The 26,924-nt window shown below is 37.6% G+C and overlaps 1 protein-coding gene across 3 annotated transcripts in view; it reads left to right on the top strand.

The window, feature by feature from the left end:
- Positions 1–26,319, top strand: part of Mbnl3 (muscleblind like splicing regulator 3) — a 93,073-nt gene extending 66,754 nt beyond the window's left edge. For 2 of the 3 annotated variants that reach the window (XM_085838222.1, XM_029473570.2), the window contains 4 exons: positions 7,921–8,112; positions 9,243–9,479; positions 10,511–10,661; positions 18,754–26,319. In XM_085838222.1, coding sequence (XP_085694348.1) covers positions 7,921–8,112; positions 9,243–9,479; positions 10,511–10,661; positions 18,754–18,905 — 732 coding nt within the window. In that variant the 3' untranslated portion in view covers positions 18,906–26,319. Of the gene's footprint in view, positions 1–7,920; positions 8,113–9,242; positions 9,480–10,510; positions 10,662–15,676; positions 15,918–18,753 lie in introns of those variants that run through there. The other variant, XM_085838221.1, reaches the window with a different exon arrangement.
- The last annotated feature ends 605 nt before the right edge of the window (positions 26,320–26,924 follow it).

The following is a 26,924-nucleotide window of genomic DNA, read 5'->3' as shown; positions in this document are numbered from 1 at the left end:
GAGAAAAACTATGCTCTTTCTTTTCAGCCTGTGACATCCTCTGTGTCTCCACTCTCACTGTGTGGAGAAGGGATTAGAGAGGCTCATGCTGGGCCAATTTAGAGAAATGTTTTCAAAGAAATGAGTAAGACATTTGTTAAGTTTTAAACATTCTTCAATTGTGCTTTCTAATTCGCTCCTCCATGAGTTTGATAATAGGCTATATATATGTATATATATTTCCTTTTTTTCTTTGGTGGGTGTAATTTCAGATCTCAAGCTTAAGAAGAGAACCAATATGACTCATGAGAGTACAATTTATTTTATGGCATGTTACAGTAGATAAATAATACATAGAAGACCCCCCAGGGAACAATTAGAAATTGTTTTTCTACCTCATTTACTGATAGCTACTGTGATATAATAAGTTAATATGGATTAATTTCTACCACTAGTATGGACACAAAAGTCTAATCCTGCAACGGTTCATATGCTCCTCTATGGTCTAGGAAGTTGCTTTGTAGAACTGTTGTAATTCAGCTAATGTGTGCAATTTTAAGTGAAATACTAGTCTCATCTGGAAGAAATCTCTTTAATATGAATCCTGATCTTGATATTGCAGCGGGAATGTAAAATTTTGCTTAATTTCTGGTACCGATTTCTCCTATAATCAGTTCTTTTTATCTCTTTTAATCACCCCTTTACTAATAGTTTGATGCTTGTCCTTAGAAGAAATTTGTTTAAAAATTTCCAATCCTGTGTTTGTGTGATCACACATTAATAAGCGTTTGTATCACTAGCTTGAACTTCAGGTCTTTCCACAAAGCATACTTTGATTTGTTTCTAGGATACCAGAAGAGTGCATCTGCCTTTGGAAAACTGACTATAGCTTGCTTATTATAAGCCCCTAGATAAAGGGAATGTCAGCCTACAAAGACTGAGAGCTAGAGAGCAGACTCTGTTCAGTTACACTGAACAATGAGTAAAAACCACACCTAGACAATTTAGCTGGGATGCTTGCTATGGTAGGCAGGTTTGTTCGCTGTATGTAACAGGTATGCACTGACATTTGCTACTGTAAAGATGTACCTTTGAAAGCTTTTAGGTGGCTTTCTTAAGAAAATTTAGCAGGTAGAACAAGCAATGTGGCTTGCTTGTTCGCATTTTCCCGACTTATTTAAAAAGCCAGTGTTTCTGATGTTCAGACTCAGTTTACATTGTCAAGAGGTAAAAGAACACTGTAGAACATAGTAGAAGTAAACAGACCAGAAAACTCTCAAACAAAGTGAAAATTAAAAAATAATCTCAGCTTCACAATGAAGAGTTTTAGTGATATGAAATCTGTATCTATTAATGTTTGCTGTTGTACCTCAGCTGTTAGCCATTGAATGGATAGTTCTTGTTCTAACAAGATCCTCCACATTTGTCACATTGGGCTAGTTTTTTTTTCTCCTGTAGCACTATCTTCCTAATAAGCATGCAAGACTTTGTCTTTGCTTTTGTTGTTTTACTTTGTCCCAAACTTGATGATGCGATAGGAACTCTTAGTGCTCTTTATAAATACTTGTGGGATCCTTGCTCATCTTGGCTCTTCCCATCCCCTAGCAAACAATTTGCATTTTGTTTTGTACTCTGTTAAAAAACAAGGTAACAATTTGATTTTTAAAAATATTTTATTCAGATATCATTCACATACAAAAACCATGTATGCATACAATACACACAATTTGGTATCCCTAGTGATAAGCATATACCTATAAAGCCACCACAATTCACCCCGAAAACTGTATCCTTAAAATAGTTTTCCTTTTCTTTTACCAACTGGAATACTAAGTTTCATTGAATGCCATTATTATCATATGGTGATCACCAACAATTGATTGTTAGGTCCATTCTTGCTTATTCCTCAGAATAATCCAAATTGCCTTGCTTGGGAGGTGTCAGGCGGCCTGCCTACAGAAGCGGTCATTTGCTCCTTTCCTATGCTGATCTGCGTTTGGGTACTCTGTTGTAATTCCTAGGCCTCTAGTGCACCTTCTCCTTCCACCAAAGAATGGTCAATCTGAACTGTGATTTGCCCCTTATAGTCACTGTAGTCTACTTATCATTTGCCTACCTGACTAGCTTTAATGTTTCTTTTTTCACTAAGGCATCTATAATTTTAATGTCAACAAAAAGACCAGGGGGAGTTGAGGACAGTTGTTTCCTTTTAAACCTTCAACTTTTTCCCTCAGCTCTCTCGAGCCCAAAGGTGGCTTATTTTTAACAATTATGAGTAGATAAACACTACTATCATTTTTCATTTGTTTATAAAGATAGCTCATACTTGTTGAGGTACCATCTAACTGGTCTGGAGAGTATATGGGTCTTCTGCAGCATGCCTTTTGACTACTTCTGTCCCTTAAGAACATCACTCAGTAGGTGACCAAGTTAAAAACTATGGAAACACAGGCTATTCAGTTGTGCTCTATGTGAACAGTAAATAAGGTCAGATAGGGAAGTAGGGGGGAGGGTATGGGGGACTTTTGGGATAGCATTGGAAATGTAATTGAGGAAAAGATGTAATAAAAAAATAGTTTTATATGTAAAAAAATTAAAAAAAGAAACTAAAACTGTGCATTTCATTGCTGTTCATAATTTTCTGACGGTAATAAGCCCAATAAAGATGAAAAAGGCTTACATCTTTTATACTACCTCAGTGTCTTCAAATGAACAATACAAGGATGGTATTATAAGAGTGCTTGTAGAATTTAAGGGCACTGTTTTTCTGGTATTAAAATCAACTCCACAAATTGCTAACAAATGTTTACCCTTAGTAAAAGCAAATGCGTAGTCTTCTACCTCTAGATCGAAGCTCAGAGATGGAAGGCCATAGCTATTCTGTGGCCGCTAGGTCATGCTATCATTTACATCACTTCAACTCTTTTGTGTTCATCAATAATTGTAACCGATGTTACTGAGAATAAGTAGGTCGTTTTTGTTAGAGAGACAATGGATTTGGCATAACATTTAATTTTCATTTATTTATGCTACTTGATGGATAATTCATTTTACGCAATGTATTAGTGTCCCTAAAATGTTTATAAACTAGACACATGTACTTAAGGGATAACTTTTGCTTTTTTCTTAATTTTTAAATGGAAACATATTTACCCACATATTTATGAGGTATACTGCAATAATTTTATAGATGCATAGAATGTGGAATGCCAATCAGTGGAATTAGCATTTTCATCCCGTTAGTGGAGCCCTGTGTTGAGAACCTTCGGACTCTCAAGATGTGAGCTACTCCAGTTACTCAAATCATTATATGAAAGAGACACCTGGCCTTCCAGGGTTATTGGCCACTGTTCACAGTAGCTAAGATATGAAATCAACCAAGGCCTTCAAGAGGTAACTGGCTAAGGAGTTAGAATCTTTATTAAATTGTTTTACTATTCAGAAGATGCTTCCGAGTCCTTGAAGAAGAGTATTTGCTAGGCTTTTAAGATTTTTACCTTGGAAGACTATTGTTGTCCCATAGTTAATCACTAAGTAGCAACTATAAACATATATGGGTAGGTGTGTGTGTGTGTGTGAATTCTTATATTTGAGAGAAGTTAAATGTCCATAATTTTTTATAAAAGGAGCAATTTCCCTGTGTAACTAAATATTATTCTTTTAATATTTTTAAACATTTAAAATGTAAAAAGGAGATTGCACATAAATAATGGCAGGTTATGTTTCCTGAGGCATCTTAATTTGGATTCTTATTCTCCTATGCTTGTTCAACCTTTTTTTTTTTTTTTGAGAAAGGGTTTCTCTGTATAGCCCTGGCTGTCCTGGAACTCACTCTGTAGACCAGGCTGGCCTCGAACTCAGAAATCCGCCTGCCTCTGCCTCCTGGGTGCCGGGATTAAAGGCATTCGTCACCATGCCCGGTCTTGTTCAACCTTTTGCCATTTCAACAAGACATTGTCACTCACAAAGTTCATCTTTAAGAAACTATACACTCTAGTTTTTAGCCGGGAATGGTGGCGCATACCTTTAATCTCAGCACTCGGGAGGCAGAGGCAGGCGGATTTCTGAGTTCGAGGCCAGCCTAGTGTACAGACTGAGTTCCCGGCCATCCAGGGCTATACAGAGAAACCCTGTCCCGAAAAAAACAAACAAATAAACAAAAAAAAAAATCTAGTTTTTAAAAAATCCCAAAACAATCTCATAATGTCTAATGTAAGCTTTGAATTTTGTGTTGGTGCTCTCTAACTTCATATCATCTCTGGGCCTATGAGGAGCCAGAAACCTGCTTCAGGGGCAGATGTCATGGGCCCTTGAACTTCCTAATATCCCAGGTAACATTTTTGTGTATACATGAGTTTTTTTTGTTTTTTTGTATGCAGTTCCTACAGCTTTTAGCTGACCCAGAGAATTCCAGTAGAAAAAGATTAGGAGCCATTTTTCTGAAGAGGTTCATCCAACTTTTAGGAGGCATTTCTTAAGTGCACAGGAGTGTCTAGGCTCTGTGCAAATGCCCCAAGAGTCTTAGAAATGTGTATGATAGGAGAAATCCCTGCTAAACGCTGAGGACCAATAGTTGTCCAGCAATCTTGTTTCTTAAACTCTACTACCTTCACTATTCTTCCCCCTTTGCCAGACTTAGAAGGATAAAAAAATCAACACCTCTGGTTCTAAGATAAAACATCTTTTCATAGTTTCAAATATTAGAAAGTGAGTAAGTCCATCTTTGACTGTCAGAGGCAACTGAGATGTCTAGATTGCTCTAAACTATATAGAGAAATCAGATTCCCTGTATTACGAACCTTTTCACTGGGCGGTGGTGGCGTAAGCCTTTAATCCCAGCTCTTGGGAGGCAGAAGCAGGCGGATTTCTGAGTTTGAGGCCAGCCTGGTCTATAAAGTGATTTCCAGGACAGTCAGGGCTATACAGAGAAACCCTGTCTCAAAACAAACAAACAAACAAAAACAAACAAACAACAAAAACAACAAAAAAAGAACCTTTTCCTGTTATGGGATGTTGTTGAGTGGTAAAGTATGTTTAGTCTGTATAATATAAGGCCATGGGTTCTGTCCCCAGCATACAGACACACAAACCCTCTTACCTTCTTCTTTAAAATAGGCAATAACTTACAGATGGGGTCATGTTAGTTCAATTGGCATGAAGGATGTTATATACATAGAGGCAGGATTAAGTTGCTTCCCTTACTGTAACTGAATGCACAAGCTTGTAGGCTACTTGACTTAACCCATGACTGTTAGTCAGAGCTAAGCCATTGAAGGTTCAGATTCATAAAATGGCGTAGTTAGCTTGGGCCAGAGGTGGTGTTGAGAAAATAGAAATGCTTATTTGAAAAGAAATAAGCAGCTCAGGAGTTCCTGCTCTGCTCCAGGGCTGCAATTGGAAGAACTCGCTTCGCAATCAAGTGTTATCGACTGGCATTTATACTCAAAGAGGAAATGCTCAGAAAAACTACAAGACTAATTTTAAAATCTAATGACAGTCTGGTAGAGTTTGTGGTTAAATCTTTAAAAAGAACTAAACATCTCCAGGAATCGTTTTACCTTTATAATAGGCTGATTATTTACAGATTTTCTTGTGCTATTAGAAGAAATAACAGACCCTAAGTAGATTTAAATGGTTTTAAAAAAAAGAAAGAAGTTTGTTTGTTTGTTTGTTTGTTTGTTTTTAAAAAGATAGTATAAACTAGAGAGGTTAGAACCATAAAAGAAAGCGTGCCTTGTATGAACATTGAGCTTGGCTTTTAATTGAAAATTAATTACAGAAGTTATTTTTTTAGTCTGGAAATAATCCATCCACCCCTCAGCATTTGTTCAATAGGTCCTAGTTGTAATTTTTAATTTTTTTAATTTTAAAATGTATTTAGAATTGGAAGTGACTTCAGTGAGAAGGACCTCAAAAGTCCGAGAGAAATCAAATACATGGGAACAGGCCTACTGTGTGGTTCATATGAGGAGATTTTACTTTCAAAGATTCTTGATGATTTTGACATGAGGATGAATCACTGAGTTAGTAAGATCTGACTTGTCAGGCCTAATTCCTGAAGATGGTGAGAACTTTGACAAGATCCTGAGAACTGCTCCATCACATGACTTAGCTGGGCTTAGTCAGCCCAGGGCTATCTGTCCTCAAACCTGTGAGCCCCTCCCCAGACTGCTCCATCATCTTCCTTGGCATCTAGTGTGGTCCCTTCATCTTAAAATGCCTTTCCCTTACCCTAATGCATCCTGTTCGTTTGAGCTGTATTCTTTCTGTTCTTGTTAACAGAGTAGTCAGTTTGTTTACTAAATATGCCTAAGGAGGGCTGCTGAAGCAGGAGCACTTCCAAGTCAGCCAACTTGCCTTTCAGGGTTTCTTCCAGCAGCTGTGCTAGTGGAAATTTGAAGTAAGCATGGAGGATAAGGTAGGGATTGAACTTATTGCCCCTGCCAGACTCCACACATTCCTGTTTTCTGCATAGTTAGAGGAAATCTCTGACTGCAATTTGGCAAGTGTGGGTGCAACTTGATGTCTTCAGTGAAAGAAATAAAAAGAATGAAAGAAAGAACACATGCACGTAGTCAAAACACAGTGAGCCAGCACCAGTTATTAACATATTAAATTGCTATTAGAAATGTATATGTAATATATAGTAATCATTGATTAAAATCAAAATTTATTTTGAAATGTGTCTTCAGTTGTATCTACAAGTCACTCAGCAAGTAGCCAGTACTCTAGGGCAGAGAGAACTATCAACGAAATGATGACCGCATTGTAAAGATGCACACATGTGGCAGGAACTGGAAAACAATGCTGTAAAGTGGTAAAATGTGCCATTCCTGAGACTAAAGGCAATAGACATACCAATCTTTTTGAATCCAGGAATTTTAAGTAGAGACATACCCAAAGCAGTAAATACCACTGCGTTTCTAAGGCTTTTCTTTACTAATTATGCTCTAAATTATGGACCATCTAATTCTGCTATCTTATCTCTTTCTCCCTAACAGAAATCCTTGTAGCATTTCTAGGGCCTTTTGTCATATGGCCCCTAGATAAAGACAAGGCTGGGCAAGTCACATCCATTTATGAAAAAGGTCCTACAGTTAAAAAGAAAATAGTAAAATAAAATGACAGCAATATCATCATTTTAGGTAGATAGTAAACTGTTAAAGCATTCACTTTTCCTAAATTACCCTTTTATCTTCCAAGTCTTCCATAAATATCAGTGGGCTAAGGAAAGAAAGAAGGGTGGGGCACTATTGGATGATTGGGACATCTGGCAGGACAGGCAGCCTTAGAGCCCTTAGATCCAATTACAGCTGTGAAGAGGGAGGAGGAGGTATGAGAAAAGGGGTTTTCAGGAGTACACCAAAATCCTACTTCAAGGCATGGCAAAGGTAAGGCAACCAAGAAAGTGTATGTGTGTGTGTGTGTGTGTGTGTGTGTGTGTGTGTGTGTGTGTGTGTGTCTTGTCATTCATTGGTTATATTAGGGCTTTTTTGAAAATCAGCTGACCAGTAAAGTTCATGCCTATAGAGAGTTGTTGTTTTAAAAGCACCTGTATAGGAACTAGTAAAAGCCAAAAAAAAAAAAAAAAAAAAAATCAAGAAACAGTAGTAATTGTATTTGGAATATATATTGTATAATTTCATATTTTTTCAGGTAACAACAATTAATAAAAATAAAGATGCCATATATTTTAATAAAAGTAAAAGGGGGCATATGGGAGGGATTTAGAGAAATTATATAATGATATAAATATAAAAAATAGTATAATTACATAATAAATATAATAAAGTGATAATTATATAATCTCAAAAATAAAAGAACAAAGAAATAGCAGTCAATTATAGTATTGCTTATATTCCTTCAAGAATGCCTAGTATAATAAATGATAAGAAAGATCTGTTTAGCTATAATACCTCATTTTCTCTCTTCTGAACACAGGCGTCTTTTCCTATGAATTCATCACTTGCAGCTAATCCTGCCATGGCTTTCAATCCTTACATGACTCATCCTGGCATGGGCCTGGTTCCTGCTGAGCTTTTACCAAATGGTCCGGTTCTGATTTCTGGAAACCCTCCTCTTGCACTGCCAGGAGTTCCTGGTCCAAAGCCAATTCGTACAGATAGACTGGAGGTATTTGTTAAGACATATATAAATGCTTGCAAAATGAATGTTAAAGTAGATGCATGATGAACCATTTTCAGAAGCTACTTTGTTGAATTAGTTTGCTTGTTTTAGGTAAGTGCATCCAAGTACCTTTTGAGCCTAGGGAGTCTGAGGAAAAATGTTAACCATTTTTAAACCTCAATTAAACCTTGTTCTGAAGTGAATGAATTTTGTTGTGCAGTAGGTCAAACAATGCTTCAGGAGGGTTCAAAAATGAAGTCTGAGTGAAAATGGTCTCTATGCCTATGCTGGAGCGTTATAGACTGGAATTACTGGGATTGCTCATAAATCTTTACTTTCTAAAATAGACACTCTTAGCTAGAGTGATAAACTGAAAAAAAAAAAAAGATGAACCTAACATTCTAACATTAGAGACTGTAAAGCTTTATGAATGTAGACTGTAAAGCTTTATGAATGTAGGCTGTAAAGGAATTGTATGTCTATCCATTTTCTCCATGTTAAAAAATGATGTACTACATAAGAAATAGCACATGAAACATGAAGAATTTCAAGAAATTTTCAAACTGCCTTTAATTTATTGACATCCTTTAGATTTTCCCTTAATTCTATTCTTTGTGCACTAAAATAAATAACTGGTTGATTGCTTAGAAAGTCAGCTCCATAGGCAGCCAATTGAATGCCTGCTCATGTATTATAATGGAATCTGAATATACATGTGATTTAATGTGCTTTCCATGTTGGCTGTGTAAAACTACCAGTGCATTGCTGTGTGACAAAGAAACACCCCAGGCCTTAAAGAAATAATTATACTTAGGATGGATAGGTTAACTTCAGGATTCAAATACATTTTTCAGTAATACTTTAAGTCCTATGTTTGTGTAAGGCAAATAGACACTCTTATCTTTGTAGAAAACGTGATCCCCTCCCCCAAAGTAGAAACTGTGTTCTTTATCTTAAGGTGAATATTGCTTTATATTACTGTTCACCTTTCATAGATACTTGCTACATAAGTGACAAGATGTATATGTGACTCTCCTATGTTCTAGGAAGGTAAATAAAAGCCAGTCACCTTCCAGTCATCATTGGGAAATGTATGTGGTTTTGTTTTTGTTTTTTTTTTTTTTTCCCTTCTTAAGGTTTGCCGTGAATTTCAGCGTGGAAATTGTACCCGTGGGGAGAGCGAGTGCCGCTATGCTCACCCTACGGATGTTTCCATGATTGAAGTCACTGATAATTCTGTGACAATCTGCATGGATTACATTAAAGGCCGATGCTCCCGGGAGAAATGCAAGTACTTTCATCCTCCTCCCCACTTGCAGGCCAAACTCAGGGCAGCTCATCACCAGATGAACCATTCTGCTGCCAACGCAATGGTAAGAGCAGGTTAGGACTATGGCTTTCTGTTTGGGGTGGGGGCGTAGATGACTCATGTAAACCTACTTTGTCTAATATTCTGTATACTCATAAGTATACCTTAACACAAATAGCCAAAGTTATACATTAGAAAAGATAGGACCAATTTATTCTAATTATTTGCTAAGACTTTCTAATGATAACTATGTAAAAGCTTTATTAATGATGTTAACCCACTATTCTCTTTCTCACAATCTTAGAAAATGGTAAAAATATATGATTTTAAAAGTAAATGATTTCGAGTGTTTTACAATCTGACTATCCTGAATATTCACAAATGGCAGTTGCCCCTGCATTCTATTAGTCACTTTTACTGGCACTTCGCCACTCATAGTTTAATTCCTTTGAGATCACAGGACTTAAAAGATAAAGGTCAGAGCTACCTTTCCAGTCTGGTGGCATAGTGTAGGCAGAGTGAAAGATCAAGGCAAAAGGCTGCCATAGCTTCAGGGAGATTTTGATGTGAGTAGGGAAAAAGGCCTCTCCTTTTGAGTTAGCCTAGCAATCATTTATAGAGAAAGGTTAGTTTCGATTGATAACACTAAAAAGTAGCAAGTAGGAAAAAAATTGTGTGGTGCTGTGTGATCCAGTGTGAGGTCAGCATTAGAAATCCTCAGGTGTTTCACTACATGTTGGCCCTTTGATGGGCAGAAATCCTCTTCCCTCTCCTACTGTCAGTTCTGGCCGTCATACCCAAGAAGTTAATTATGTATGACAATTTGCTGTTAAAGATTACAGCCCTACCCTGCCTCAAGGGTTATGGATTGGAGACCTTAAAAGGCCCTTTCTCTTTATATTTCTGTTTTGTACTAACACATTTTGCTCTGAAACAGCCAATCTGTTGTTTGCCCTGCTGAGTGTCCACTACTCCTGGGAAGTCTTGGTCAATGGCTACCTTTGCGATGGCTTCCCAGGCTGTATCACTTTCTTGGTCTGAGCACATTTTTAATTCTTCCCTGATACTAGCAATGAATTTATCCCTTCTCCATAGGCCCTGCCGCATGGTGCACTTCAACTGATACCAAAGAGGTCAGCCCTTGACAAGGCCAATGGTGCCACTCCAGTCTTTAACCCCAGTGTTTTCCACTGCCAACAGGCTCTGGCTAACATGCAGATTCCACAGCAGGCTTTTATCCCAACAGGTGAGAACAGAGCTGGGTGAATATTGGATTGAACAGTTTGAGTGGGTATACCGTAAAGCCCCTTCCAAGGGGCTTTGTTGGGGGACTATCACCATGCATTTTGACTATAAGTAAAGTAAAGCATTTGATTTGATATTATCTAGAGTAACATGATTTTGGAGATGAATGGCTTGAAATCAGTGGAAGAAAGATGTTAATAGTTTACTTTTTTGGCGTTGCTTTTTACTTTGGGCTTCTGAAGGTTGATTCACTTGGTCTAGTCAGCTAATGTCTTGACTCTCAGTGATTATTTCACAGATAGTAATTATCTGTCAAAAGAATTTTCCACCTTCAATATTGTAAATTTTGTAGTCCATATAACTATGATATAACAGTCAGTAATTTTTAAACCCTCATGTTTATAGTAAATTTATGGTCTATATATAAAACAGGTAGTTTCAGCCTCTGACTCTTGCAAACTACTATTAAATGAAAGTAAGGAATGGGGGATGGTGGAGTAATGGAGAACTTGTCTAGCATGCTCAAAGTCTTGGATTTAATCTCTACTACTACAGAAAGTTGTGGGATTTTTCTCTTTAAAAAAAGCTGTAATAAATAAAGGTACCATTTGCTTTAAAACCATTTGCTTTTAAGGCTTGTAGATTATATAAACATGCCTGATACATAGCATTGTATACTTAGACATAGGGAAAAAATGAATTGATCAGTCAGCTAATTTTGAAGGGAGCCATTAAAAATAACTGTTTAGTTATTGACTACAGTTACTCATCGGGTCACCATTTACAAGGCAGACACAATACATTTATATAATAGTTTCTGGAGATGAAAAATGGAGTTCTTTGACATATTTCTATCACTTAGAAATTCATGTCTAATGGTGTAGATTTTTCTCCCAAATCTAAAGAAAAATATATAATGCCACAAAGTAAAAGAGAAAACACATATGCTTTGAAGTAGCTTTTCCTCTCTGTAACAGTCACAGCAATTTCTACCTACATCACATCACTTCATTTGGGCTACTTTTCAGTTTTTCTCATAACTATAGAATAAGTTTGGTGGCCCAGAAGGCCCGGCCAGGAATGGTTGAGTGTGGAAAAATTTACACTGTTCATTCCAGGATTTCTTTTCAAGTTTAGAGTGACTGTATGTAGAAGTTAGAAATTTGTTTTGCCAAATTTGACACATATAAAACCTAGCTTTAATTGGGCAAGGTGGTACATGCTCATAATCCCAACACTCAAGAAGCTGACTCAATTTTTTAAGTATAGGTCCAGCTTGGACTAGCTAAATAGCAGATGTGAGGCCATCCTCAAATTCACTGTCTCAAAACTAAAGTATATAAATGTACAAGAAATCTCCCGAATCCTCTCCCCTGAATTAATAGCAAACCTTAAAGCTAATTTAGCTGAGACTCCCCCTTAACGGAAAGCCAGTTGTCAAATAGACTACTCCTCAGTTTCAATGAGGTGTGGGACACATTTTTTTTTTTAGAAATAGTCTTAATGCATTTTATTATATGATGAATATAATTTCTCTTTTGCACTATATTTGGCACAATAACTACTTTTTTTAAATTTAATTTTATTTTTAATTTATTTTTTACACTCCATATTCCATTCCCCCCCATCCACCGTCTGACTGCTCCACATCCCACACCTCCTCCCCACCCTACCTGGTCTCCACATGGATGCACCCACCCCCCACCCCACCTGACCTCTAAACTCCCTGGGGCCTCCAGTTGCTTCAGGGTTAGGTGCATCATCTCTGAATGAATGCAGACCAGAAGTCCTCTACTGTATGTGTGTTGGAGGCCTCATATCAGCTGGTGTATGTTGCCTGTTTGGTGGTCCAGTGTTTCAGAGATTTCAGGGATCCAGATTAATTGAGACTGCTGGTCCTCCTACAGGATTGCCCTTCTCCTCAGCTTTTTCCAGCCTCCCCTAATTCAACAACAGGGGTCAGCTGCTTCTGTCCATTGGTTGGGTGCAAATATCTGCATCTGACTCTTTCAGCTGCTTGTTGGGCCTTTCTGAGGGCAGTCATGCTAGGTCCCTTTTTGTGAGCGATCCATAGCCTCAGTAATAGTGTCAGGCCTTAAGACCTCCCCTTGAGCTGGATCCCACTTTGGGCCTGTCGCTTGACCTTTTCCTCAGGCTCCTCTCCATTTCCATTCCTGCAGGTTTTTCAGACAGAAACAATTATGGGTCAGAGGTGTGACTGTGATATGGCAACCCCATCCCTCACTTGATGTCCTGTTTTCCTGCTGGAGGTGGGCTCTATACATTCCCTCTTCCCCACTCTAGAGCAATTCTCTAACAACAGCAGCAACAACAACAACAAAGGCAACAGACTTGGATCCTGGAGCATACCTTTAAGGGGATGTGTGTAGTAAACAAATAGTCTCCTTTTATGAATAAAGTTTTGACAGTATATTTGCCTAAAATAAATATTTAAGTGAGGTTTTATTCCTTTAAAGAAAAAGCGAAGTTCTTTTTTCACCTCCGAATTACTTATATTACCTGGGTCTGCGGTCTTAAACATAACCTGTAATTATAAGCATGGGCGATTCCTGGTTTACATGTGCTGTTGAAATGATATTGCAAAAAATTACCTTTTGAGTTAAAATCTACTTCTCTCTCTAAGGCCTTAACGATGAATCTCTCTTTTCTTTACTTTCCACGCTTTTCTGCATGGTGTGCAGGGCAAATACTGTGCATGACTCCTACTTCAACTTTTGGTAGGTTTTGTACAAAAAAAAAAAAATCTCACTTTCTGTAACCTAAAACCATCTTTCTGCTCGGACTATGAAAACACGGGTGACAAAATGATGCGAGTGCGTGGACGTGTTTGAGGACTTAAGCTTTAACATGTGCAATCAAAGTAGACCCATTTCTCAGGGCTTAGCAGGCTGCCACTGTAGCCAAATTCTAATCCTGCCATTTCACTTCTTTCCTAAAAATAGCAAGTAAAATATTTTTAAAATATTCCATACTGATACTAGATGATTTTTCTTGGCCTTCTGTCTATTATTTTAAAAATAAATTTCTAATGTATAATTTATAAACTACAATAAAACAATCTCCTCCCAAAGTTATCCTTATAATGCAGTGCATTCGTTCCACAGATGTTGAGGATGGCCGACTTGAGCAAAGCTAGAACATCCTGCAGTGTTCTGTGACACATTCTGTAGCATTCAAGGATGAAGCATCATCTGCCCAGAAATTTGGCACAACCAAACCATTTCAAAAGTGATTTGGGGTTCATTGTGCCATTTGAAACTACCAGTCACATCCTCTCAGCCTTTTGGCTAGCATCAAGTGAAAAATCAGTTACACAGGAATTCTGTAGTAAGCCACCCCCACAGTTTGTAGCCTCCCCTAAGCCATTTTGTAGTTTGCTAATAGAAAAGAAAATGAGAAAGCCGTTGGGGAGGTCATAGTTCCTAGGAACCAGGAATAGATCATGAAAAATTAATTTTTTAAAGTAGGATTCATAGCACATCTTAGCATCTCCTAAGAACCCAGTTCCTCTCATTTTAGAAAATTCACATCAGCTTGATTTCCATCTCACTGGTGCACTAAAGATTATGGGGTCATCGAAATAAGGAAAGTTCAAACTAATGACCACATAGAAGTAACACAAACACAGCAAGCTGTAAACCCTGGCAAAGAGTTGAGGCCTGTTATTGAAGGATTAGCTGTTCCCCAGAGGAAGTAACATCACCTTGATACTAACGTTCTGTGCATGTAAGGGGAAGACCTGACTTCTGCAGTTTTGAGAACTGTGTCTATTTTCACATTTTGTGACCTGTCTCTTGGGGCTGCTTCTTTGTCCTTTCCCTTTCAAAGCTCTGCTTCTGAATGCAATTGCACGCTTTGGCACTGCAGCTTTCGGCACAGTTGCTGTACATCCAACGAGAAAAACATGAGTGGTTTGAGAACTAGCATACAAGACAAGGAAAGATGGCTGTAGGAAATAAGTAACCAGAGATGGGTAAAGGGGACACCTAAAGAGTTTCTCTTACTATTGAGAGAACATTCACTTTGTTCCCCAAATTTTGGGAATTCACTTTGTCAGCACACTGTCAGCAACTCCGAATTTGACTGAGGTAGACACCACAAGTCATCACAGGTGTATGCTTCACGTTCACACACCAAAAGAAGCTGGAAATTTGAAAAATATCCAAAGGCTTTGTAAATGAAATTAGAAAAGCAAAGAAAAACACCCAGAAAGACATTTTGCAGCCACTAGTCATTGTAGGTCTAATATTTGCTGCAAAGACAAGATTTACTGCAAAGCATTTATATATTTGAAAATAGTTAAAATTTCCAAGGAACTTACAAAACTGAATGCATATTCTATTGCTTTCTTTCATCACACCTGCTCTTCTACCACATACTTATCAACAGAACCACTGTTCTTTTAGATGCAGACCAGGTAAGTACACAGAAAGCTGGCATTTGTACAAGAAAATTGAGTTACAGAACTTGTCAGTGAACCCAAACACCAGTCAACAATTCCGTAATTCATTTTCACTGTGCAACCCAGTGACTTGTCTGCTTTAACTAGCTTTAATAGATAGCCCTGATAACAGCAAATATATATATATATATATATATATATATATATATATATATATGCTGTTATGAAGGTATACGTATATATATGAATGAAGGTGTATATATATATATATACACCTTCATTCATTCCTGAAAGTTCAGCCCTTTGAATCCAGTACAATGTTATTTTGCTCGAACTGTTAAGAGTGGCTCTGTTTCATTAACGGTGACTATAATTGGCTTTCCCCTTTTCTCTTTTTGAAATTTTCCTCCATTCCGTGCCATGCTGCTTTGCACTGACTCTGGTTGCATGCTGCACCCTGGTGTATACCCATCATGATGATGTCACATGGCTTGTTGCTGGAATATCTACTACACCCCATTCCATCGTCTCTGTCATGATTATGTAAATGCTTCACCCTTCCATGTGTCGCTTCCATGATTTCCTACTGCAAGTGCCCATGATGCACGGTGCTACACCTTCCACCGTGTCTACAGCAACACCACCTGCCAGCAACGTTCCCTACGTTCCAACAACTACAGGCAACCAGGTTTGGCCATTTATTTCAACTGTTCAGACCTAGATAGCCACAGGTGTTGAGAAGGCACAGTATATGCCTTTTGGAGTGGTGAGATATATTGGTCCATATGCTTATGTGTTTCTGTTTGTTTGTTTGTTTGTTTGTTTGTTTTGAGACAGGGTTTCTCTGTACAGCCCTGGCTGTCCTGGAACTCACTCTGTAGACCAGGCTGGCCTCAAACTCAGAAATCTGCCTGCCTCAGCCTCCCAAGTGCTGGGATTAAAGGCGTGAGCCACCACGCCCAGCTATGTGTTTCTTAATAAGTTGTTAGGTGTGGAATTTTTATTTTTTTATATATATAATTTGGGTACTGTATGTGGTTTCCTATTCATCTCAGAGTTAATTGGCAGCATGTTTACTCATTGTTAATTGGTAAGCAGATGTTACTCATGTTATTCCATATCAAATTGTTGCTCCCACACCAGTCCTCAAATGTATATGCTGTACTGGATATGTCAGAAATGCTTTCTCATCCTGATCAAGAGGGAAACATATTTTACTACCCCCTCCTCATTTTGGGTTATTGTATTTGAACTTTGATTTAGTAAACATATCGCCTTTACTTGCAGTTCCACTGTGGGGGAAAAAAAGCATGCATTTCTTTCAAAACACATTTCTTTCAAAGGAATGCACATCCTTATTTTCACCCAGTGATTACATCAGAAATCCCTTCTCATGGAGACATTGGATGTGCTTGTGTTGGTTTGAGTTTCATTTGGCGTAGTATTTTCAGGCAGAGTCACAGGCAGAGCCCCATATTTAGAGAAACTGGCTGTTGTGAGGTAATTAGTAGCTACTGGTAGCGAGCTGTGCTGCTGCTGGTTCTGCCTCATTAAAGTCATGGCTTGCCCCTGGTCAGCTGCTTAACTTTCAAGCATGATAACCACGGCGCACACAGCAGTCGTTCCATGACTAAACCACACTCCAACCTGTGCTCTGCACAGGGGACACAGTGGAAAAAGTAAACTTCAAGTGTTCCGTGAAGCTGATTGTTGCTACTGATGCACGAAGCTCAAGCAATGAACAAAATAAACAGGATTCTCCTGAGACACCACTGTAATCTATGATCCTTTTCATGACTGTAGATACTCCAATGTCAGTAGATGAGCTGAGTAAGAGCATGGGGTTTTCATAGATGTAGAAGTTACCAATAGAACAGGAAGTTTTTTAAGTATTAGTGAATGTTATTCGTAGGTGATATCTTTTATTTTACACAGTTGTATTTGCTAAGGTTTGGGTAAACATTTTCACTTAAAGACATGGCTTATAATTTGAGTTTGTGCATTCAAAAGTTTCCAAATTGAATTATGAGGCAGAAGAGATAAATTTTTTGATGTGGAGATAACAGCTGTTGCTGTATTTTTCTAATGACTTTATATACTCAATAATTTTTTTTTTTATTTTCAAAGGGGCAAGTTTTTTGGTTTTTGGTTTTTGGTTTTTTTTTTTTTTTTGCCAAAAATACAAATCACATTTGAATTTTAATTCTTTTAGATTTCATTTTGTTCTTTTCAAGACAGGGTTTCTCTGTGTAGCGCTGGCAGTCCTAGAACTCACTCTGTAGACCAGGATGCCATAAAACCTCAGAGATGTGGCTGCCTCTGCCTTCCCAACACTGGGGTCAAAGGCATGCGCAAGGACACCCAGCTCAATTCTTTAAGCTTAAGTTTTATTTTTTGTTGAAGCAAAACAAAATAATTTTGTTAGAATTTGGCTGATGAGATTATTTTAAAGACAGTGAGTACTATGTTTCTCCCTGAGTCAGCATGCAAAGGTGGGCTCTTTCTGTATGTTGCAAGGCACTGCATTGCATGTACAGCAAGTAGAATTGCTCCAGCTAGTTTGAAGTTTGAATGAAATACAAAATAATTTAATGATCTAATAATTATTTTTCCTCTTTTCCCACTCTTAATCCCTGACCTCTACTTTGCCTAGATCAGGGACCATTAGTAGCACACACGTAAATCCAAGGGGTTATTCACGGGGAACACTGTTGAATATACGTAAGAACCCTAGACAGCTAACAAATACATGCACCATTTGGAACTGCGTTCTCAGTGAAGTAAGCTTGAATGGCTCCCACCTGCAGTCTGGCATTTGGTTAGAGGAGGCAGCTGATCGGCTTGCCGCTGCCCTAGTTATCCATCTCCCATCAATAGGTCCCTGATACTGTTTCAGACAAAGCCCACAACTATTGCACCCTAGATAAGCAGATTCCCCCAATCATAAGGAATGTTTTCCAACAAGGTGGAAAAACTGAAGGAGCTAGAAGTTAGAATAATTTTGCAGGTGTTATTTGGAATAGTAGCAACTTGGGAAAGCATGACAATGGAGGTTTGTCCAGTGCTTGCTAAGTTCTCAAAGGGAACTACACATCAAGGCAAAGAAAATTGAACGTAATTGCTTTACATAAAATAGGTTTGGGAAGAATGATTTTTTTTTCTACTTGATTCCTTTGGTAAATGAGGTGTTTGGCAGAGAATAATCATATTCATATGTGACAGTTGTGGAGATTTTCTTCGAAGATCAAACCTGTCACTTTGTATAATAGTGGATGACTTACTCAGGATATTTCTACAAAGGTGTAAGATCGTCTGATAAAAGTGTAACCCTGCTTACTATTGGACCTTTTCAAACTGTTTGGTGTTAAGTACATTTTGAAGGCACATTTCTTTTGAATGAGATGAACCAATATTTGGGTGATGAGCAAAAATTTTGGCATTATATAGATAATACCTTAAAAATGGCCCACCATTGGAACCTCCCATAGACTATCCCAGCAGTGTGTCTGTTTAATGATTTAATTAGCCCACTCTCACAGAGGGTCTGAAATTCAGAGTGAAGAATATCTTGGCTTATTAGTTCATGTATAGAAGTGGAATAAAAACTTGTGTCAGGTCAATAGCCCTTCAGTATTTCTTACTGACTCTCTTGTTTTGTTTTCTATTTCAGTTGAAATATTGAGCAGCAGAGTTACAGAGTATCCGAATCTCTCAACAAGAAACTCCGTGTGGCCTTTCTATATGTATTCTCGTATGTCTTCTTGTACCAACACGACAATAAGCATGGTGCAGTCAATATACTCAAGTGCATATACCTGTTGACAAGTTCAAATTTTAAAAATCTGTGGGGATGTTAAAGCAAATAGAAAATTAACCAGTATGTGTTACCTTATACGGATTCATTGTATATGAATTAGCATACAGAATACAACCATACAAGTTTGTCATATATATGAATTATCAGATCCATATTACATGAATTTTCCATCTGATATGAATTACCATATTGAATATAACCGTAAGATGTTGTGACTGCTTTCCAGTAATGGTTTATGGTAAATGAATTTCCACAGTGTACTGTAGGCAGGCTTACTGTATACTCTTACTGTATACTCTTACTGTATACTCTTGGTGGATAAATTCTGTTTTGGAAGTGTTACCTTACTGTTTTGTTTACAAGATAGTCTATAGGATTGATGTAGAATGTAACTGATATTTCCCACACCATTTTCCTCCATTGGTATATTGTATTAAATTGGGTTCTGCTTAGCTCTTTCATGCTATAGTGTTCTCTTGTTTATATGTGATATTTGATTTCAATTAAAGCGTCATAAGTGGTGAACAGAACTATATGTGACTGAAAAATGTGACAGGTTCATGGTAATATGCCCTCTTTAAAACATTTCTGTAAGTTTCTGGAGGCGTACATTTTAAAGGCCTCACTTCTGAATGTGCACAAAATCTGTTCATATATAGAATTTTACCTGTAGATCTGACCTTGCATAGTCAATAATATACTAAATTTTTAAAAGAGAAAAAACTTCCCTACATGTGATAGGAAAGTTCAAATGTTAACCTCAAACCATTCTTCTTAAATAATTTGAGAATCAATTGTTCACATTCCAATAAATTTCTTAGCATGTATAAAAATTATGGAGAGTAGCCATTACATTTATTGTGTTACAGGAATCCTATCTCTCAGCTTGAGTGTCTAAATTTGAGCCATTTGTCATCTTCAGCTCAGAAACTGGTACCTACTACTTTAAAGGTATGCTAATCACAGGTTGAAAATCAAGCAGAGAGATGTGGGCGTGGAGACAGTTTTTATGGACTGGAAGAAAGTGTGTAAAACCTTTGCATTGTAACCTTTTGCACAAATGCTGTTTTCCAAATGCAAATGGCTCGTGCTCTTTTGACTATTCTTTGAATAATAAGTAAGATGCAGTCTGGCAAAAGTCAGGCCAGGTGAAAGAAAATTGTTTCCAAATGAGGCCTTACCTCCCCAAATGGACCATCTTTTCTATTGATCACAGAAGGAGGCTGAGTACAGGTTTAGAGAAATGGCAGGAATGGGGGCAGGGAGACATTTAAAATGACTGGGAATGTGCAAAAGAACTAGAAAAGGTTTCCGAAGTTATCTTTCGGTCTAGTTTAGTTTAGCTGAGTTTCCAGTTTTTGTAAAGGCAGCAGTGAAGTAGCAAGCATTTGTGCTACTGTATAGACAAGGGTTTCTCTGCCAATAACATCAGAGGGTTGGCTGGGGGGCCGGGGGGTGTGATGATTTGTTCAGTTTTGTCTCAGAACCAAACCTATTTTTGTCACATCTGAACTTACTTGCCTTTGTGTGTGTTTCAAAATTAGTTTTAACATCCGTTGGTTAATAGAGAATAGCAATAGCCCTATGGAGGTGTGATATGAATTCTTCTTAACTAATACTTAGGAAATAAGCTACAAATACAGTAATCCATCTATTTCTGTGACATATAGTGTACTTCTTCTACTTAGCACTACTATTGTTATAAGAGGGAGGAAATGTATTTTCCAAAAGCCTAAGTAAATTGAATATTTTATACTCAATATATATTCTCCCACCGGAAAGCATAAAATCAAATTTTTGTTCATATAACAGTTGTTTTTCTTCGTGAAAATCGGGAGGAAAGAGAAACTGTTCAGGATATCATAAGACAGGTAGTTGGATTGATTTGCCAATCAGTGACATTGGCAAAGACTTTATTGTCTTTTCTACAGTTGGTAAAACAGAGAGCCAGACTGTGTGACTTGCCTCAGGCTGGCTGCCTAGCCATTGTGGGAACCAATTGCTCTCCCTTTTTACATCTTTCTTTGGAACATTTGAGACTCCTACTCAAAGCAGATCAGATCGGCTCAGCATTTTAAAAAAGCAAAACTACCTCTGGTGGATGGTATCCCATTGATCTTAATTATCCAGGTGAATCCTGGTTACCAGTGATTGCTAAATACTCTTGTCTTTATATTGGACCTCTGCCCTTTGTTAACTATTGCCTGAAGTTAAGAGATTGAGAGTTGTCTGTCCTTTTACCTGTGGGCTCTTTGAACCACTATATTTCTGTTTTCTAACATCGCAATTCCAGGAAGAATCTACCTGAGCTAGTCTAGATGTAGTTATTAATGGATATGGAGATATTTTGTGCAAAATGAACTTTTTGTAGTTTGACAGTTTGGTGCAACATACTATCTGGTTTAACTTCTTAAAGTTTTGATCAAGATATATGTAGATGATAAACTTAGAGTAGAGTTGTTCTCTTGTTGCTCTAAGCACTGGAAGATATTAATGTTGACTTATATTTAGGAGGAGATTCAGTGGGGAACATTCAGGGTAGTTGTCTTTTTGGTGCGATGAGTTTAATATAAGTGTTAGCATTTTAAAAGTTGCAATGTACGTGAAGCTTAAGAAAGCAAGCTCAAAACTCGAACATTTTGATCAAATTTGATGGAGTTTTGAGGGAAATGAAACTTTAAGATGGCACTCTAGTTGTGCAATGACTAATGATCTTATTGAAGAAAAGACAAGTCATTTGACTATAAATTGAGTTAACAAGACCAGTCACAACTAATCAGTGACTCTAAACAAAAATTTACCCAATTATTTGTAAATAAACCAAATTCTAATCAGATGTGATTTCTAGTTAGCATTTTTTAGTCTTTGTGTTTTGCCATGGCCTCTATTTTTATTTCTCAAAAATTATTGGCTTTGTCCATCTCAGCCTTTTGCCAAAATTTGCAAGAACACTGAAACTTGGATAAAATGTGTCAAACCTACAAATAAGCAATCTAAATTTGTCATTTAAGAAGAGCTTAGTTTCAGTTTAAAAAAAAAAAAAAAACCATGAGACCGCAATGAATAGGAACTTGAATGAAATTGAATGGATTCGTACAACTGCTATTTAAATACAGTGTTTACTTTTGAAATTGGAGCATGAATCCACACCTAGCTATTGCTTTTCATTTGACTTTTCTAGATAAATCTTCAGTTTTCATCTATTCATGAAAGCAGTCTGCTCTGCTATTCCATCAGTCTTGCTCTACCGTTCATCTCTGAGCATTCTAAAACACTGTGATCTTGCCATAAGTGTTGTCCTATGCCACTTGGCTGTGTCCACTCATGGGACCCTCAACTCTCCTGCTCTCAACTCTCAGCAGGAACCAAATGAACTTAGTATTTTGTGCTTGGGTTCACTTTAACAGCATAAGCAGTGAGACAGTGCTGTTTGGAGAAGGAATAGCAGCTACAGTACATTGTAGGAAGGGAAAGAGGCAGCTGAGGTGCTCATGAGCTCCTCGGAATGCCAAGTGATTCTCTTCCTTGTCTTTGGTGAGTGTTGGTAAGGAGGCCCCTAGGCAAAATGCAGCCAAGGTTGTGGAAGATCTGGCAGTCTGTGGGATAGGCTGTGGCATGCAGAAAGATTACTAACAAAGTTCTCGCTCCACCTTTAAAAATAAAAGAAAGCTCTTGTACATTTCACTGAAATGGAAATGAGTAAAATTGGGGGGGGGTGTCTGATTTGGTTTTATTCATTTGATGGATTTGATTCCAAGTTTTGATTTGTAGATTTAATAAGATAGTGGCCTAATTTTACCGGAGCCTGTTAGAGATAGTAGAATAAAATAGCAGATAAGAGAGTTTAGCTTTTTTTTTTTTTTTGAAAGTTTAGCAGATAGTCTAATCAAACTGTAAATGTGATTACAAATACAGGCTCTGAGTACCAAGTTACCATGTTTTGGTGCCATGTTTTCGTTTTTCTTATTGTTAGTTTTTAAAAGTTTTAATTGTACTACATTTTTATATCTAAGTATCCAATGAGTTTAATTTTGAAGGAGAGTTTGAGAAGGTTTAAGTTTTTACCACTTACATTCAGACCATCTCTGTAGGCTCTAAACTGACACCATAGCATAATTCAGCATAGATACAGTCCAGAACTACCCTCTACAATCCACAGTTCAAGAACAAATTTAGCGTTGTACACAAATGATAGATGTCAGCTAAATATATTTAGTTGTTGCCTTGGCAACAAAACTACAACATGGCTACCTTTAGACATTTATGCATGTAAAATTTTTATGTGTAAGCTATATGTGGTTCATGACAGTGCAAACATATTGAAGATACAGCTCAAAACTCAGAAAACGGATGATGTTTTTGAAGCCCTGTGTTCCATATGAAAGCTGAATTTGTGTCCTCATGTTAACGTTTGATTCGAAAAAGAAGTTTATAACACATGGATTCTAGAATTGGGCTTTATAGTTTAAAGAATTGGTTGGGTTGATAGGGTTATTCTACAGTAGAACAAGCTCAACATTGATATTGCCTGGCCTTTTTTCACAACTTTATTCAAAACTACCTATTCGTGTAGTATCTGTAGTTATAAAAAGATTATATTTTCTGGCTTTATTCACAAAAACTATATGTGAGGATTAAAGCATAAGTAAACATGTTGAGATTAACCCATGGTTGTGAAGCCACACATAAAGATACTATAGAAGAGCCCCTAAACAGTGTTTAAGAGACATATGCTGCAGTTCCCCGACTGTCCCAGTTAGGGTGCGAATGTGTGAGACCCACCTTTTTTTTTTTTTTTTTTTTTTTTGCACTTATGTACATAGTCCATGAAAGCAATCCTTGGAGCTTTTGACAATGTAAGAAGTCTGTGGTAATAGAGGAGCGTTAATGAGAGTGCTCTTTGAGGCTCTAAGAATTAGTGGAAGCATAGTGTAGCAGTACTGTTGAGGGGGCTTGCTAGCTGGCTACAGCCCACCAGAAGCTCAGACTGCTAACACATGCCAGATCCCCCTAACAGCACTGAGTGAGAATACAAAGCACTTCTTTTCGTAAGGCTACTAGCAAAAATTATTTGCTTTTTGAATTAACTCCCACTGTAAAAACACGCGCGCGCGCGCGCGCGCACACACACACACACACACACACACACACACACACAAATGCTTATACCACATAATGGAAAGGTTCCCAGTAGAGATTTTCTTTTTTTTCCCATTATAGAAAGAAGAGAAAGTACTCTGTACATTACAAGCTAGTTACTCTCAAGTCTAACTAAAACAGATCTCCTCCTTCGTAGTTTAAACTTATATCAATCAATTAATGTGGATTTAAGTGAAAAATTGTTAATGTTTTAACTAAACAGAAGTGAAGCAGCCCAAATCTTATAGAAGATGGACCCTGGAAAATGATGTCAATTTAGCCTACTCTGCCAGTTCTCACTCCACATTTGCAGATAGCCAAGGACCCTTCTTGCTTGTTGTTCTCCAAGGCACTGAGGCTTAGCAAAGTTGGGAGTTTGAAAGGCTAAGGAACAGATCATCACTGGCACTTTGAATCCTTCCCATCTTGAGACAGATGTCTTTCACACTAAGGACCCCATCCTAGGCTAAGGGTAGTTGTGAAATGTTGCTTTTCATACACTGCGAACTCTCTTGGAGGCATATAACTAGATCTGCAGCCATAGCTCATTAGTACAGCTCTTGCCTGGATGAACGAGGCCCTGGGTTCCATCCCCAGGACTGCAAAGGGGAAAAGGGGGAAGAAAGAGAGAAAGATGGAAAACAGACCAAAGCCACAAACAACCCAAGCCTTACATGTATCCCGTAGCTCAGGGCCAGTTGGCTAAAAATTACTTATATTTTCCCCTCAGCTCCTGAGTTTGTTGTATGGCTATACAACAAATGCCCTGACAATCTGAGCAGCTGTTTTTAGCCAATAGAAGATGGAAGCATATATTCATTTTATAGTTAAGAATGCCCGCTTCAGCCTTACTAACCCCATAATTTCACTACTTAACCAGCATCCTTACGTGGACGTTTCCTTGTGAATCTCTAAGTCATAAGAATGCATCTTCATAAGGACAATAGAAAGATGAAATTTTGTGTATGGTGCTGGGAATACAGCCCAGGGCTTTGTGTGCTATGCAAATGCTCTAACAGCCTGGCTAGCCAGTGATAAGATTTTAAGTCCAGAGCTATCAACCATAAATTAGTAGGGATAAGCCTTGAAGCATCACAAAAGATAGCCAGTGAATTTATAACATGTGCATGCCCACCACCACTTGGTCCCATGCTGAAGCTTAAACATAGTGACTGTATTTTAATCATTCAAACAAAGGAGAGAATTAACTATAACGTGTGCATGTGACTCAAGCTAAAAGATAAATTGGGATTTAACTTTGACGAACTTAGCATTTCTAGCCCCTCTGCCTTGCCTATAAGTGAATTACCCACTGGAATTAAAAATCTAGATTATCCCAAAGAAAATTTATGTGTATAGAGAACCCTTCCTCAATCATACTGTACCTAAAAGATGAAAAGTGCTTTGGTCTGAAATAAGTTGCCGCTCTGTATAGATACTACAAAAATCCTCACTAGCCCTCTTTTACATTGTGTTACTTTAAAAAAAAAAATACCTCTGTAGCAAGACCTAGAAGAATTAAGTGAGCTTTTTCTCCCACACATGTACAACCTTAAGACTCTGTCATAGAACTGCATGGTTGCAAAGCTTTATTTCTGTATACAGATGCTCTCTGTTAATGATGGAAACCAAATTGTTGTCTTGCCGTGTCTTTTGTGTCTAGCAGTTGATTGGATGATATGACCATCATTTCGTTAGATGCTGGGGATAACCTTCTCAAAATAAGTTTCTTATTATTATCATAGCTGTTACTTCGATTATAAAATGAGCCATTTGCTCCCAAATTACACTAATTAAAATGAGGTCCATTTTTAAGAAAGTGAGGTCTCACTATATTGTGTAAACTAGTCCAAATTCCATGGCCTTGAATGATTTGATTCTCCCTCGGTGTGACTTCTTTTGCTTGAACAGGGTGAGCTAGGTTATTCCTTTGTGTAATTTTAAAAGGATAACTTATAGCTCCAGCTAACAATGATCTGGACTGTAGGAAGAGGAAGCATTTGTCTTGGGCAGAGGATGGCAATGTAAGAATTTCTTTGCCCTGTGCCACAATTAAAAACTTAAGTAAGAACCAAAATATTTTACAAGTAAAAACTGTTCACATAATATTTTGTTCCCAAATGTGGTAATTCATTCCCTCAACTGCAGATGTTTGGACTTTTTCAAGTTACAGTGTTGTATGCCTGTTTGTGTTTAGAAGTGTTCATTATATAGCTCATTTTAGTATGCTACTTTTTATGTTTCTTTTTTTATTCTTTCAATAAAGTTTGCAAATTCCTTGGTTATGTCTTCTTTTATGAATCCATATTCACACATTCAGTCAAAAGTTACTACTCATGTTCTAGTATACAAAACTTGACATCAATAACTCTAATATAAAATTTAAGTTTGTGATTTGGCCCAGTGTTATATTCCATGTACACAGTAAGTTTATTTCAAAATCCCTTAAGTAGTTTGCCAAAAGATAATTCCATAAAGACTAAACTAGCATGACAGAATAACTAAACACAGAACACTGGCCTTCTCACAGATTGTCAGATCCTTGAAGACAGAGATGCGGGCAGTAAACAACACATAGACTGTGAGATCAAAAGGGAAATTACTAGATGGCTCCAGGCTCTATTAGAGGAACAATACGAGTGGCAGATTATGTGTACTCAATAAAGAAAGGCCTACAGGTGGGACTTTGAAGTCACTTCCAGGAAACGGCACTACTGTCGCCATATTATTAAATAAAAAGAAGACAACAGAAGGGCAATAGGTAGATAATATATTGCCAGTTATCCATTTTTTATCACACTCTTTCAGTATAACATGAAACCAGTTTGTTTGGTTCATTTTCATCAGGATGGGCATAAATGAATGTTTTCATGACAATAAAATAC

This window comes from Mus caroli, unplaced genomic scaffold (genome assembly GCF_978045245.1).
Source record: "Mus caroli unplaced genomic scaffold, Mus_caroli_1 scaffold_5, whole genome shotgun sequence".
Classification (NCBI taxonomy): domain Eukaryota; kingdom Metazoa; phylum Chordata; class Mammalia; order Rodentia; family Muridae; genus Mus; species Mus caroli.
This window is presented reverse-complemented; position numbering and strand designations above follow the sequence as displayed.